We start from the raw sequence: 16,159 nt of genomic DNA, 5'->3' as shown, positions 1-16,159 counted from the left end.
GAACTATACTCAGTATTTTGTAATAACCTATAAGGAAAAAGAATCTGAAAAAGAATATATATATATATATATATATATATATATATATATATATATATATGCATATATACATGTATGTATAACTGAATCACTTTGCTGTATACCTGAAGCCAACATGATATTGTAAATCAACTATACTTCAATTAAAAAAAAATCCACCGTAAAGACTTGAATCCAAAAAAAATAAAAGTAAACATAATACTATCTCTTATTTATTCCACATGGGATCAGCCAAGTAAAGTCTTTAATGTATATCATTCCTAAAAGAGCACCATATTTGAGGTACAATAAACACGAAAATAAGAAGAAAACCAGCCTCTGGCCATTTTAATTCAGATCCTCTAAAAGTCAGTCAAATTTATAGAAGTCCTTTGTCCAAGCTCTGTCTTTTATTAGTGGTTGGTGGAATTCAAAGTCTTGTAGAAAAGATGAATTAAATATTAATCAAAGTCCAGCAAATTTTAAGCATCTACCCCATTATCTTAAATGCAACTCCAGACAAACCACCAAAGCAAATCTCTCTCCTTCCCCCTAACCCTTCAACATAAATAAGCCTTTTAGTCTTTTCCCTGATGGTGTAACTCATACCAAATGATGACACTATTTACAGTATCTGCTTTAAAAGGGCATAGCTTCCATTCCTATTTCAATTAAAGCCATTGTGCAATTATGCTTTCAAGAAACAATTAACAGAGGAAGAAACCATTTCCCTGGCTCCAGCCTTTTTAGAGTTGGGTAGTGTGGACGCTTTCTTACTACACGTGGCATTGAAGTAATTATTTAATGTTAAGGTTCACTTCCTCGGGTGTAAATTTTGGTTTTAGTTGACACTAAAAAGAAACATCAATTTATTAGGAGATAAAACTTGTTCTGCAGTAATGGAGCAGCTGCGTACATAAATTTATCGCAGTTTAATGTTCTCACACATAAAGCAATTAGAGTTTTCTGACAAACAGACTTGCCACTGAAATGACAGTGTGTACAGTGGTGGGGACGGGAAACAGAAAGTGAGGCTTCAGCGGAAAACTCTCTGAGGAAACATAAAATAATAATAATATGTGTTGGGCAAATGCAAGTGAAGCTCTCTCCTCAGCGAGTTTGAATGAAAAGAAATACTGCGAATTTTACAGCCATTGGTGAATCCCCTTAGCACCCACAGCTTTCCTGGCAATGGACTGACTTCAGGATGCCTGGAACTGAGATTGCCTGGATTCTGAGCAAAGGACGACACAGACAGTCCCAGACCGGCATCACCTGATCTTCCCCATCAATAAGGGACAACCGCAGACAGATGAGCAGCCACAAAGATTTCTAATCGCTGAATGCCTGAGCCAGAGAGAGAGAGAGAGAGAGAGGGAAAGAGGGAGGGAGGGAGGGGGCAGTAACCTATAGTTTATTTCTTTGCACCCTCCAGCCGCTTCCCCAACACCGCACCTGCAGGGCCGTAGCTGCCTCATTGCTTTCGGTGGAGAATGTTTTTCCCAGTTAATATGGGAAGATTAGTAATTTACTGATCACCTATCAGATGCCAGGTCCCTTGCCAATTGCTGAGAATAGCAAGGGGTGAAAAATGGTTCCTACACTCAACAGTCAAGTAACATAATAATAGATAAGGTCTTAAGTCAGAAAGTAAATGTATACTTTTTTGTGTGAAAATAACAGGAGGGAGTGACCAGTTCTTCAGGAAAAGTAGAGACTGGGCCAGGTGCATTTTCACAGGCTCCCTGGATATGGGATGGACTTTGAGGAAGCGGTGTCGGCCAGCAAAGAGACGGACCACGGGAAGGTGAGTCAGGGTTGAGAAGAGAGTGGTTCAGGGGTCCCTGCTGGATGCTGACGATTCTTACAGAGAGGCCACTGAGACGCCAACCAAACAGGGCAGGTTGAGCAGAGACAGGCAGCTCAGCTCTCTTCCAAAACTCCACTAAAATCACAGAGGAATAAAAAGTCTTAAGGCCACAAGGAGAAAAAAAATAACGATAGAAGAGACTGAAATACATAAATGAACGATAAGATTTTAGCAACTGGAAGGCTACGGGATGGGACTTAGCACATAGGAAAAGGTGGAAAGCAGAGCCTTCATCAGGGGAAGGAAGACACCAAGAGGCAAAACGTTGGTTCTGCAGGACCCCAGAGAGACTCAGGAATGGAGGCCCAGGAACCTCTGAAGATGAGTGGTCAGCCAGAGCAGATGACCCTTTGGGCATTTTTGCTTTACACAGTTTTTCCCGTTCTCCATCCTCAGAAACCACAAGCCCTTTAAGAATATGTGTGTAAGGGGCTTCCCTGGTGGCGCAGTGGTTGAGAATCTGCCTGCCAACACAGGGGATACGGGTTCGAGCCTTGGTCTGGGAAGATTCCACATGCCACGGAGCAACTAAGCCCGTGCGCCACAACTACTGAGCCTGCGCTCTGGAGCCCAAGAGCCACAACTACTGAGCCCACGTGCCTAGAGCCCGTGCTCCGCAGCAAGAAAAGCCACCGCAATGAGAAGCCCGCGCACCGCAACGAAGAGTAGCCCCTGCTGGCTGCAACTAGAGAAAGCCCGCGCACAGCAACGAAGACCCAACGCAGCCAAAAATAAGTAAATAAATTTATATATAAAAAAAAAAGATTATGTGCACGTGTGTATGAGTGTACATACATATATATGTATATATTTATATTAATTCTTTCAACTCCCGTGGCAGCAGCAACAAGGCCGATGAAAGGAGCTCAGTGGAGAAATGTGGCCACTGGTGGACAGACAGGTCCTCTGGGAACTGGGCATCTGCACGGCGACCATCTGCATGGACCGTCATGCTTAGAGGCAGGAGGCAGCTGTGACATCGCCCGTGCACAACTTGCTGCTCTGCCCAAGCAGGGCGACACCCAGCTGCTCAGCAGAGTCCTAAGGGCCGTGGCTCACACCTCTGACACGGAAGCTACCTCCCTCTGATGACGGTCCTTGTGCAGGAAGACCGCAAGGGGATGCAAGGCACGTGGTCCGCAGGCAGGAGGTCAGTATTACGCTGCATGGTTCAACTTCCTATTTTTTTAAAAAAATTAATTATTTATTTATTTTTGGCTGTGTTGGGTCTTCGTTTCTGTGCGAGGGCTTTCTCTAGTTGCGGCGAGTGGGGGCCACTCTTCATCGCGGTGTGCGGGCCTCTCACTATCGTGGCCTCTCTTGTTGCGGAGCACAGGCTCCAGACGCGCAGGCTCAGTAGCTATGGCTCACGGGCCTAGTTGTTCCGCGGCATGTGGGATCTTCCCAGACCAGGGCTCGAACCCGTGTCCCCCGCATTGGCAGGCAGACTCTCAACCACTGCACCACCAAGGAAGCCCCAACTTCCTATTTTTAATAGAGCAGCCACAAGTCAGATTTTGCTGGACAGGCACAATTTCAAATACTCTGCCCATAAACAGACTGCTCAGGGTCAAACTACATGCCCCAATTTTTCAGTTGGACCTAGCTGGTCAGCCTGCGGTAAGGCAAGTGCTCCCTCAAGAGAACTCAGGAGGGACAGGTGAGTTGCAGTCAAGGTTCTGCGTGAGGAGGTCCTGCTTCTAGCCCCACATGAGCTCTGGGCAGGAGCACAGCTGCTAGATTCCACTTCTGGAGGGAGCAGCCTCCCGGAGCCGTGGGGACAGAGCTCAGCTGGGCTCCAAGTCGCCGGGCTGCCACTTCTCATTAGACCAAACTGCCGCCCAGGCACTCACTAAACTCATCTCTTTGGTTTACATGAATGGGAAGAACAGCTTCGGCACATTTAATCTTCTTACTATAAATACCTCAGTGAAGAAAAAAGGTGACAATGAAGGCTCATCCCACTCAATTTATTCCTGTTAGCATTCTTACAGTAGAAAAAAGGAGGAAAAAAAAACCCACCAGCCCTTGAGTATGAATGCAACATGAAAAAAAAATCTCTGCTGAATCATGAACGTGATTATGATATGAAAAGATTCAAGCTGAATTTTAAAATCTCATTGTATAGCTACTTACAAATCCTCTGGATGACTGTGCATGGAGCCCAGTGAACTTCACACTAGAACACGCATCATCAAGGGCAGGGATTCTCAAACTTGGTTGAGATGATGAGAGTGACGTGGGGCAGAAGATCCTACTTGAACCAGCAAGGCCCCGAGGCTGAAAATACCCTTCCACGCCCCCAGCCCCCCATGCCTAGATGTCTTACTGGACTGGCTCTCTCTGCAACTAGGCAGTGAGCTTTTTGAGTGGAGGGACCTTGTCATTTTCATTTTCATTCCGTTAGCCCTGATCCCAATGCCAGGGAAATACGTGCTGCCTGAGTTTGCTGAATGACTGAGAACCTCTGATCTATGCTTTCCAGTGATATGCTCCCCTTTTCTCCCATTTTCTTGATAAGTAGTTATATTCCATGTCTGTACCTCCTAACATAGAACATCATGAGTACATATACAGTGTTTCCCCCATGAAACCAACCAGAAAGGATTCCCTCTACTCATATCTGCAAATTTCACAACAAAACTCTTGCCATCCTATATTTCCAAGATTTCCAAACTCGTGACTCATGTTTAAAGATTTGAGACCATCATGTGCTTCCTGCACAGGGTTCCTCACTCCAACCACACACCCCCAGAATGAAGCCCTTATTTTTCATGGTTCTGATACCCAGAAAAGGATGACATAAAACATGACAAAGCGAGTCTAACACTATTACAGAAATGGGCATTGGAAAATGAGAAAAAGAATTCTGTTTACTGTGTGAGCTACAATTCGAACCCAGTATTATTCAGGTTTGACCACAACCCACAATAAAAAGTACATTTTACATAGCTACCAGTACAATAAATGTACGTAAATCTACACCTGAAATAGAGATTATGAAACAAAACCATTTCTATTGCTAATATACTCTAATTTTTTCTATTCTCTTCTACCACTTTCTCTTTAAAAACCACTGATAACAACCTACTAAGATGATTTCATAACCTGACCACGGGAAGTGACTTACGGTTTAAAAACTAAAGTTGTCCATCTCTCATTTCGTCTCAAGAGAGAAGTTTTGATATGATTCAAAGGCAACAGAGAGTCTTTAAGACCCAGGAGGTAGGAAATAACTTTCATGGAAGAAGCTAAAGAACCTAGAATCTTCTGGAGAAATCTCTCTCATGCTTCTTCTCCCTTTGGTATCTTCATGCCTCATGTGGTTCTTGGATAACTTCTGATTCTCTTTTCTCTTCCATTTCATGTTGCTCATGTGGTTAAGACTAAGCAGGAAGTAGGCGAGCCCAGGGGAAATAGAAGAGCAGCCTGTGCTCAGGCCTGACTCTGGACACTCCAGGCTTTAATCTCAAAGGCCAGAGGAAGCCTGAGAGCTCACCTGAGACCTGTCCTGTGTTCCATAGCACAGGGGCCAGACCTCAGCTGGAACTAGAGTGTGTATGTGCCACGTGCCTCTGTGACTATCCCTGTACAACACCATGCAACACAGCTCCAGTGTAACAGAAGGGTTGTTCATCTGTGCTGGACTGTATGGTCACCACTAGCTACGTGGGTCTACTGAACCCTTGACGCGTGGGTAATTCAGTGGAGAAACTGTGTTTTTAACTTCATTTAATTTTAATTGTTTGGAAGTTAAAGAGCCAAATGTGGCTGGTGGCTTCCATACTGGACAGTGAGACCCTGGAACCTATTAAACGTGGGTTGAGAGGTGAGGTCAGAAGGCCTAGGGGCGGGTAAGAATTTGGAGATACTGATCCCAATCATTCCATCAGATATTTCCAAGACTGAGGACTGAACTGTGGCATTTGCATTCTCAAATCTTGAAAGAGAAACAGAGTTTATGGAACCAAACGACCACAGAGTTTCAAAGTTGGGATTTTGTCATCAGTAATAAGCAGTTCCTTCCAACTACACCTGTGGTGAAGGGTGTTTGCAGGAATAGTTGCATGTGCTTCTAGGGGCAGAGGAGGCAAGCATCTAGTTCACAGTAAGGTTTCAGAAGGACCTAAGTCTAGATTCTGCTGTCACTTACTGGCTCTAAGACCCAGAGCATGTTCTGAATGCTCTTTTTAGCCCCATGGATGCTGAGGGGCCGCTGTGAGCAGGAAGAAAGTCAGTGTGAGGGAAGCACAATGCTGTGGTGTACAGCACAAAACTGCACAATGTGTGCGCACAGGCAGGTGGGTAATAATTCGTAGTCAATTTCAGGATAACTACTGATTCAATCACAGGTGGAAAGAAGGCTGACTTTATCCGACATCTGTGTAACTCCTAGAAAAAAGGAGGGTCATCTAAAAATTGCAGGACATAGGATAATCTGAATAGAAATCCCTCAATTTACAATCTTACACTATTAGCAAATCCCTAAACCTAGAATACAGCTGGCCAAAATCAGTTCTCTGCTCTACCTTATCCATTAGTGTATCCACAGCAAAAACAGCTAACACAGCTGTATAGCTCTTTCCACACATAAGGCCTGTCCTAGGCACCTAATCCTCACGGTTCTAGGAAGTGAGAACAGTTATGCACATTTAACAGATGAGATAGTGAGAAAAGAAATGGAAAAATTAAGTAACTTGCCTAAGATCAACACCTAGCTGATAGCAGAACAGGGATTAAAACGTAGGGTGTAGACTTTTAATCATTACACAAAACTGCCTTTACACGAAGAGTGGGTTTTTATGGAGTATAGTCACCTTAACATTTTCACCCAGGAAGTTGTATTTTAAATAAGCGAGCATCTTAACTGCATCAAGGGCACAATGGTAGAAGTGAGAAATCGCAGATTACTACAGAAGAAGTCTTATAAAAACAGGCTAAAATATTTTAACAATCTGAAGTGATTTAATATAGCAGCAATCAGTTCTTTATATCTTAGAAATCCAATGAAATAATTAATGCAAATAGATGACCTAGAACCATTAAGTAAGGTTCAATTATCATTTGAATAACTGCTGGGGGAAGTTAGGAAATCATCACATTTACTTAAAAGAGAATCCCCATTCAATACTGTAGATAATATAGGGAACATTTTTAGTTCTGAAAAATGGTAAGCTTTGGTTATTTGAAAGATTCGCTATACACATGAAACCCATGAACACATGAAATAGTTATACAAAACAAACAAGACTTCAATAAACAAAACAGACTGGATTCAGTGTCCTCTAAGTGCTTATATTCAAAAAGCGCCTAGAGCCTGGTGCAATCAGTAGGCACCAACACAACAGCCTTCAAGAGAGTTGCAGTTTCAACACTGCTGTTGGGTACATTTAAAAAAATGTGCTAAAATAATGGGCCATGGAGGCATTCTGAAATTAGATCTAACGAGGTGAGTAATTGCTGTGCTACTCACACTCTATTTTCCCGGCTGCGTTCTCACACTGAACAAGGCGCAGAGATTGCCTTTCAAAGGCATCATCTTCTGTCATCGTTTTTGGGTGTTCAACACCATTGCTTTCCAGTGTAGGAAGAAAGTAAGAGAACGATGGTGTGCCTCCCCCAGACCTCTTGCCAAGATGGAAACTGCCCCTTCCGTGTGCAGTTAACTGACCAGCTGGACGGAAGGACTTAACTGCAGTGCTCTTGGGAAAAGGAGTGATGTGCCTTTGGGGCCTGTTTCTGGGATGCAGGCCCAGCTCAGAGAGCACATGGAGAAGGCTTATCACCCCATGTGAGGTTCCTTTTTAGGCCAGTGGAAACTAGGGAGAATTGGGGGGTGGTACTCACCTGAAATTCAATGCCAAGAGGCTAAGGAATGGGATTCACTCCCACATTTCTACGGTATACGGTGAGTGAAAGGCACTGTGTTACACCCATGGGGAATAAAAAGATGAATAAGACACAGTCGCTAGAGTAGGAAGGGTCCACACTTGGGTGTGTGAACCCATGCACGTCATTACATGCCTCTCAGCAGAACCTAGTGTGCTACGTGCTGAGCATAAATTGATGCCTAGAACAGGTGTGTTTCCTGTCCTTATGGAGTAACTGTGCCCATAATAAATTTTAACTAGAATTGTGTTATGTGCCAGGAAGGAGAAAAACAAGACGCGCCTGCACCGAGGTGAGCCGGCATTCCAACTTCACCCGAATTCCAACTTCATGAAATGAGTTGAAATGATTAGTTAAAAAAAAACTCCACTAAATGTTGCCCTGATAGGCTAGAAGGACCCCTTAGCAATGGAAGTGCTCTCAGATGGGCGTTTAAAGCGACCAGCCCGGCCATACACTTTTGACAGGACTGTGAGAATTCAGACTCATCCCCCCAACCCTGGAGTGAGCTGCTCGGATAGAGGCCACCACCACGTGGAAACCTGAAACCCCACAATTTCAGAGCTGGAAATGCGCCCCCAAACTGGCAAGTTGAGTTCTAAGGGGATGCAGGGCACATATGAACCATCAGAGCAGAAACAACTCCATATTCTCACTTCATGACGCCCATGAAGGGTAGCTTTTCACATCACTGTAAATTAATTTAAATGCTTCTGTGATTATCAGGTGATCAAATCTGTTATGTTTGACTTCAGAAGCAAGTGATGTGTCACCCACTAGACTACAGATGATAGGGGTTTAAGCCCAACACCCAGGCTGGGACTCAGAGCAGCCAGCCCCGGGAAGGGCTGAGCCCTTATCTTGGAAGTTAAGTCTGCGGGAGAGGCCTGAGCTCCTGGACACTCTATGGGCTGGGAAAGGAAGTGCCACAAAGTGCAGGATAGAACATTAGATTAAAAGTAGAGTAATCCTTGCTGGTGGAATCAGAGACGACTTCTTAGGTGAGGTAGCATGCGTGTTGGATCTTAGAAGCAGAATTTGAAAAGATTAGGAAAGGACATGAGATGAAAAGATAACATAGGATGATGTGGTTGGATAAAAAAAGGAATGTCGGTCAAAAATAAGGCTGAGACACATGAGGCCCAACTGGAGAGAGAGGAGAGTGGGAGATAAAAGTGGGAAGACACAGAGGACAAATCATGTACAGTGGGATTGAGAACCACTAGCAAACTTTTTCTATAAAGGGCCACATAGCAAATATTTTCAGTCAAACAGTCTGTTTCAGTTATTCAGCTCTGCCTTTGTGGGAGACAAAGTACCACAGACAAACAGACGATATCCCCCAAATGGCAGGCGGGACACTTGGTCTGTGGCCATAGTTGGCAGACCCTGTGTTAGAGGATTTCAGAGAGATAAGATCTGCTCAGCATGGCTTTGGGAGGGCCACTGGGACAGCAGATCAGAATCAGGGATATTCTGCAGTAAGACCCAGAGAGGGGGGTGTGTCCACTGAGTAACGCTGACACTCTGAAGTAAGGATTCTTGTTATTACATATACCAAAGGGTTCCCCAAACAATAAATATCCGAGGGAAAGAGGTAACAAGGAGCAAAGGAACTAAAGTGGATGATTACTCCATATTACTTTGCCTAGTTATTATATTTTTAATATATAAAGAATAAACATAGACCCAAAAATGGTTAAATAAAACACCACACACCTTGGTCGACTTGTAGAAGGCAATGAATAGAAATCACTGCTACAGACCTTCCGTAAAGCAGAGAAGTAAGTAGTTTGTAGAAGGCTTTGTATTCCAAACAGAGAGCTACTAAACAACGAAGAAAAGGATGAGATGGCCATAAAAGCCATTCCTTCTGTTTTTGACTAACTTATGAGAGATGAGTGGAAAAGTTTCTGTTTATCTCAAATGGGCAGTTTTTCCACTGAGCCGTTAACATCGCTGAACACATTCAAGCATGATCGCGGTTTACTGCTGCAGTGGGCAAGTGCGAACAGCTTCTGCGTGAACTGCCGTAATGCTTGTAATTTCCAGGAATTAACCCAACAGGGATACTTTCAGGTCATTCAATACCATAAGAATACACTTATAATAAATATATTCTGTAACATATCGGAATGTTCTAGAAAGGAATATGCCAAAGCTTTCAACGAGGAATAGCAGCTGTTGAATTATTCTCACCAAAATATAGGACAATGCAAGACAAAGAATCACAGTCTGAAGCAGAGAGAACTGGAGACCAGTCCTTTTTTTTAACTTTGAGGAACATTAAGCCAATTCCAGTAACAAGTTTTGCAAATGTTTTACAGCCACTGCTGAAGAGGACTTGTAGTTTTACTGTGGGCAAACAATCTAAAGCTGACTTACATATAAAGAAATTGTACTTTTTCAAAATTCACAAAGTACTACTTCTAGTTTCCTCCTTGGATGGAGACACATACACACGTACACACACAGTATTTTAATTTCATAGTCCTTTGTTTGGGTTAAAAAAAAAAAGGCATGTGGGAGCATTTCTGAAACAAACTGACTGAAAACATCCATAGACGTTATCAAGTCACTAAACGGAAAGTTTTCAAGAAATCACCTGGCCTTGACCCTTGACTTCAGCCAATTGAATAGCAGTTATTTAAAACAGATGAGTCTTTTTTCTTCCTTTTTTTTAAAAAAAAAAAAAATCCCACCCTAACATTTTCATCAAGTTCTAAGACACGACCAAAAAAAAAAAAAAAATTTCCTTTCATTTAAATTCACTTCACCCTTATTTAGGCCTCCAGAAGAGTAGGAAAAAACTGGTCAGACTCACCCTCATAAAACTCTTTGTGTTTCTGAGAGTAAGAACTAGATCTCCATCCAGTTTTCTCTTTTATAAGCTGAGTAAATCTCAGTTCTCTAGCTTTGACATGAAGCCTCTCCTCCACTCCTTCAGCCCTGCCGGTGAAACCTGCCAGCTCCTCCTCGTCGCTTTCGATAAGCGGACATCAAATTTCACTCTGGCCTTCCATCACATCTCCAGCATGCCAGAACATCCTTCTATTATAATCAGTAAAATCAGAAATGTAAAAAGCCAGACTGTGTGTTTCCTGGAACCGTACAGAATATCTAGCATGTTGCGAGACGCTGTCTGGAGACAAACTTAATCGTGGCTCAAAGGAAAAAATCGTCTTTGATTTTTTTCCCCCAAATAATTCTCTTTTGTGTCTCTATTTTATACCCTCCTCCACCCACCTGCCAGCACACTGCCCTCTCCACCCCTGCTCATCCTGGATGAGCAATTAGGACGTCCCTACCTGAGTTATTTTCCTCTTACATCATCAAGGCCTCCTTCGTTGCTGGTTGCTTTAACTCAGCTTAATAGCGTTTCCTTGACCTTCCTATTCAATTGTTATGGGTGCCCAGTTCCCTCTCTACCCTTTCGTGCCCAGCGTTGCCCAAGAGCCACTTATCCCCCATGCCCTCACTTCACACTGTCTTCTCAGCGCCCAGCGGGTTGGCTTTGGCTGTGCCCACTGCATCCTCACGTGACATTCTAATAGTTACGGCAGCGAGTGGGCTCTTCGGGGGCTTGTTTCTTGCAAAATTTGACGCTGCTGACTCTCTTCCTTTGGCAAAAACATGAATTCCCCATATTTGCTGAGGAAATTATTACTCATCTCTTTTTAAAATTAATTAATTAATTATTTTGGCCGTGCCGTGCAGCCTTAGTTCCCCGACCGGGGATCGAACTCGTGCCCCCTGCATTGGGAGCATAGCATCTTAACCACTGGACCCCCAGGGAAGTCCCTATTACTCATCTTTTATCTTTATTTGCTGCATCCATAGGCTGGCCCATGCATTTCATGCAGCTCTGACCTCTCTCCTAAAACCCACATCCATTATTCTAATGAACTGCCTGCTTGCTGGGTGTCTCACCTGCATATGCTGACAACATTTCGAACCTGTTACACAGTCGGCCCTCCGTATCCACGGGTTCCACGTCCACGGACTCAACCAACTGAGGATCAAAAAAAATTGGAAAAAAAAAATTCCACAACATTCTAAAAAACAAAACTTGAATTTGCTATGCACAGGCAACTATTTGCATAGCTTTAATATGGTACTGGGTATTATAAGTCATCTAGACATGATTTAAAGTACATGGAGGATGAGTGTAGGTTATATGCAAACACTATGCCATTTTATATCAGGGACTTAAGCATCTGTGGATTATGGTATCTGTAGTGGTGGGTCCTGGAACCAATCCCCCATGGATACCAAGGGACAACCATACAAAAATGAAATCTTTCTCCCCAGAGCTTCCCTTCCTTCTATTATCCTTATATTCTGTCTTTAAAATCAGCCATTTTAAAATTTCTTTCTCTAATCCCTCCCACAAATTCAATGAGCTACACTCAAAGACATGAAGTAGGAATAAGGGATTTTACTTTATTGCTGATAAAACATTAAGCTATGAAAAACAGTTGCTCTATTGGGTAAAATTAGTTGGAAAACAAAATTAAATTTAGTAATAAAGCTCGGTGTTTTCCAAAGTATGGACTATGCTCTTTCTTAAGAAGTATTGGTGGATGTTAATTCTTCTCCTGAGTCTCAAGGAAAATTCTATTTTGACCTTGATGAATGGAAACACCAGAAATTTCACTTGCATTAAAAAGAGCTCAGAAAGTCTCAAAGACTCTGAGCCCATGTATGGGAGCTTGAGGCCTCTTCAGCCCTCTAGAAGAGAGGACAGTCACAAAACACTGGATAAACACAGCCACGACACACACACACACGATGCCTAACCTATAATTCTCGTTAAACACTTCTTTTAATTTTTCCCCAGATTTATTGAGAAACAATTGACATACATCACTGTGTAAGTGTAAGGACACAGCATGATGGTCTGGCTCATATATATTGTGAGATGATGACCACAATAGGGTCAGCAAACGTCCATCTTCTCAGACAGACACAATGAAAAGAAAGGAAGGAAAACAATCAAAAAAGATTTTCCCTTGTGATGAGAACTCTTAGGGTTTGCTCTGTTCACAACTTTTATACAGATCATATTGTACATTACATCCCCAGAACTTATTTATCTTGTAACTGGAAGTTTAAAAAACATAAACTAAAAGTAAACCTTGAAGATCTCTGTGACCTGTGTTTCCCTCCATTTCTAGTTAAGGAACGTGGCTGCTATAATTCAGTATCAACATTCTGAACATTCCATCTGAAACAATGCACTATGTTGGGGTCACTATTTGCAAAAAAAAAAAAAAAAACTATCACGCCAATTAAAAGAGTGATTTGTGAGAACAAATAAAATAAGCCTGGCCAATTTGTCTGGGCAGCAATGATACAAACCTGGTCGCCGCTAAAGATTTACACCTGCTGCGGTGTCAGCTCAGTTTTTCTGCCGCCTTCACGTCGGCTGCTGGCGGGCTACATCTGTCTGAGGCAGCAACCTCAGGCAGGGGAGGAGCTGAGCTTGGCTACGGAAAGCTCCCACTTTTCCACAGCGGCATATTAAATATTGTTCACTAACAACTATTCATCCAGATCTTACTTACCAAAAGTCTGACTATGATAGAGTATTCTTAGCCCAAAATTACACTGAGCACCTTAGGGTCACTGAGAAAGTCCACCAGCGTTGTTGGCTTCCACCAGCACGTGCATGTTGGTGTGATGGGCTGTAGCGCCTGAATGCATGCCGTACCACGCACAATTAGGCTCCCAGGAAAGCCTTTTCATTATACACTCCATACTAGGAGCAGTACTGAGCGTTTTTCAAGAAAAGGTGCTCCGTAAGTGACAAGACTTCTTCATTCTTTAAAGAAATATTTTAAAAAAACAAAACAAAAAACCTCTCAAGTCGAGAAACTACTCCTATGGTTAGTAGTAGAAAATGGAAAAAAGCAATATTCAGGTAAATGGAAAAAAGAACATCTTCTGAAATAAAAAAAAAAAAAATAGCAAGCACAGAGAGAACAGAACTGAGGAAAATAGAAAAGTGTCTTCCTTAAGGGTAATTTATCTGTGATATATTCTAAACGTATTCTGTCAATTTCAAACAGAATAACTTGTTTATGCTTGAACATGTTTCTACTCTAGTAATGGAAGGTAGTTTTATAAGACACGAATTTCTAATTTGTTTTCTAATTTAATTATTTTAATAGCTACACATTTGTGTCCTTTGGTACAATAATAGACTCTTGGTACTGACATATCCACTGACCCTCTGTCCTAAAATCATGTACCACCATCAACAGAAAGGGCTGTCCTCTGGCCTTCACTGCTCCCAGGGGTGCAAGAGTATGATGTTGAAACATGGATCTTTTGGAGCAAAGGTCATGTCACTAGTCATGGCTTGGTGTTCGGTTTTTCTTTTCTTCTTTTCTCCTTAATGAAAAGGCTGAATATCTGACAGAACTGTAACATGTGAGCTATCTTCATTTTATAGCTTTGGTATTAGTTGCCAAAATAGAGCTCTGAGATCTGTAGCTTAAATATGTTATGAAAAATGCCTCCTCCAATAGAAATGTTAATAATTTAATACATGATAGACTATACACTATGTCTCAGAAATAGTTATTTAGTAATATTTTTGTATTTGGTATGAAAGCTTAGTAGTTAATTCCCTTGATGTACACTTTTACTTACAATGGTGGGCTTTTTCTGCAAAATTACGTTAGCATAAAAGATGTGTTAGTAAACATTCATTTTAAAATGAGTTTCTAATTTTTTTTATTTTTTTCTTTAATCCAGAGAACCGAGAGCATGTTTCTGGGCTATGCCAACACATCTTGCCAAAGCTTGGTTTTGATGTTAAATATTCAAGCCCACACATTGCTATGTGGTTCCATTTAGCCAAATACTTTTCTGAGAGATGGGGGGAAATCTCCAGGACAGGCATAGGATTTGGTAAGTCATCGCGAGGGTGATGTGCTTTGCTCTGATTGTCCTGACAGGCTCTCCCTGAGGTAGTTACTAAAAAGAGCATCTATAACCAACAGCTGTGTCCTGATGTTTTGCCAATCTGTGCTCACAAGGCATGATGTTTGGTAACACATTTCAAACACGGTTTGCTTTTGTCTTCTCAATACCAAAACTCCCACTTCTTTCATCCAAGAATTTCTAATAGTTTGAGGGCATTAATTATGCCATACAAAATCCTTTCACAGTAATTATTGGTGTTACTGGTATCCTGATTATCCATAATACCGAAAAATCCACTTTCTATATTGGATTGCACCATGGAAATACACTTAATGGAATATGCTTTAATCCTATCTAGAAATGTCTGTTGCCTTGTTGACAAATAAAGAATTCTGAAATGCATACCACAGAATCGTATCTGTTCCACATTGCGCTTTTCACATTTAATTTGGGTGCTGAACTTCTTTTTCTAAAATGCCTCTTCTCTATACAGACTTTTCCCTGTGAGTAGGAATTAAGTTTGCCAGCTACATTTTATAATTAACTTCTGGTGAACTGATGCTACGCATGTCAAAGAAAGGAACAGCTGCTGAAAATTCAATTTCAACGTACTGTATGTGGCAGGAAACACAAAGAGGAGGCATGCAATCTTTGCTTTCTAGAAGCTTACAATTGCAGGGGAAGACCAGATGCAGGACAGAGCACAGGAGTAAGTTTGGTGTCCCGAGATGGTGACAAAAGGAGACAGGAAAACAGCCTGGGAGAAGACTCATAGGAGAGCAGGAGATGACAAAGCAAGCTGGATATTTTGGTGATAAACTTGGAGCTGAAAGTTCAAGTTTTGTTTTTACTCACAAATATAATGAGAAACTTTTGGAAACCCTAAGGAGATGATACATGATCCAAGGGATGGCCAGGGAAGACCACTTGGAGGTGGCCAGCCGTTTCCACCTCTCTGCTGGGGACTGAATGGAGGGCAACGGGCATTGAGGGATTTAGATTAGAACAAGAGAATACATTTCCGACGGTGAGACTTACTAAGTGAATAATGGAAGAGGTTAGAGAAGGAAACTGTGAAAATGTCATCTGTGAAAGTTTTTAAAATTGGGATATATTTTCAACAACCTGAAGAATGGAGCAGTGAGGTATGGAGTGGACTAACCGAATGGAAACCACATAGCATTAACTTCCAAGGACAGAACAAAGGCTCCTTGGCCACCTCTGCTTGGATTCCTTCTCTAGTCTTGATGGTCCAAGTGAGCCGCCACATTCCTTCACAGTGACCTACGACCCAGAGAGGGCATCTGAGAGGTGACCAGCCAAGAAGAGCCCAGATCAGACGCAGAGAATCAAGGTTCAGCTTCCGTATGACATGAACCGAAAACACTAGATTCGCTTGCAGAATCCTCCACAAACTTAATCCACAGGCTCAAATTTTAAGTCTGGCAT

General features: G+C 42.3%; 1 protein-coding gene across 22 annotated transcripts in view; it reads right to left on the bottom strand.

The window, feature by feature from the left end:
• The window catches only part of PARD3 (par-3 family cell polarity regulator), a 625,186-nt gene that overhangs the window by 43,871 nt on the left and 565,156 nt on the right, over positions 1–16,159 (bottom strand). Inside the window, exon 23 of one of the 22 annotated variants that reach the window (XM_082385263.1) lies at positions 3,082–11,789. The exons of the other annotated variants lie outside the window; for them this stretch is intronic. Within the exon in view, the coding sequence (XP_082241389.1) occupies positions 11,633–11,789 (157 nt within the window). The 3' untranslated portion in view covers positions 3,082–11,632. Of the gene's footprint in view, positions 1–3,081; positions 11,790–16,159 lie in introns of those variants that run through there. 22 annotated transcript variants of the gene reach the window in all.

Source organism: Balaenoptera borealis (assembly GCF_965194805.1).
Source record: "Balaenoptera borealis genome assembly, chromosome: 3".
Classification (NCBI taxonomy): domain Eukaryota; kingdom Metazoa; phylum Chordata; class Mammalia; order Artiodactyla; family Balaenopteridae; genus Balaenoptera; species Balaenoptera borealis.
This window is presented reverse-complemented; position numbering and strand designations above follow the sequence as displayed.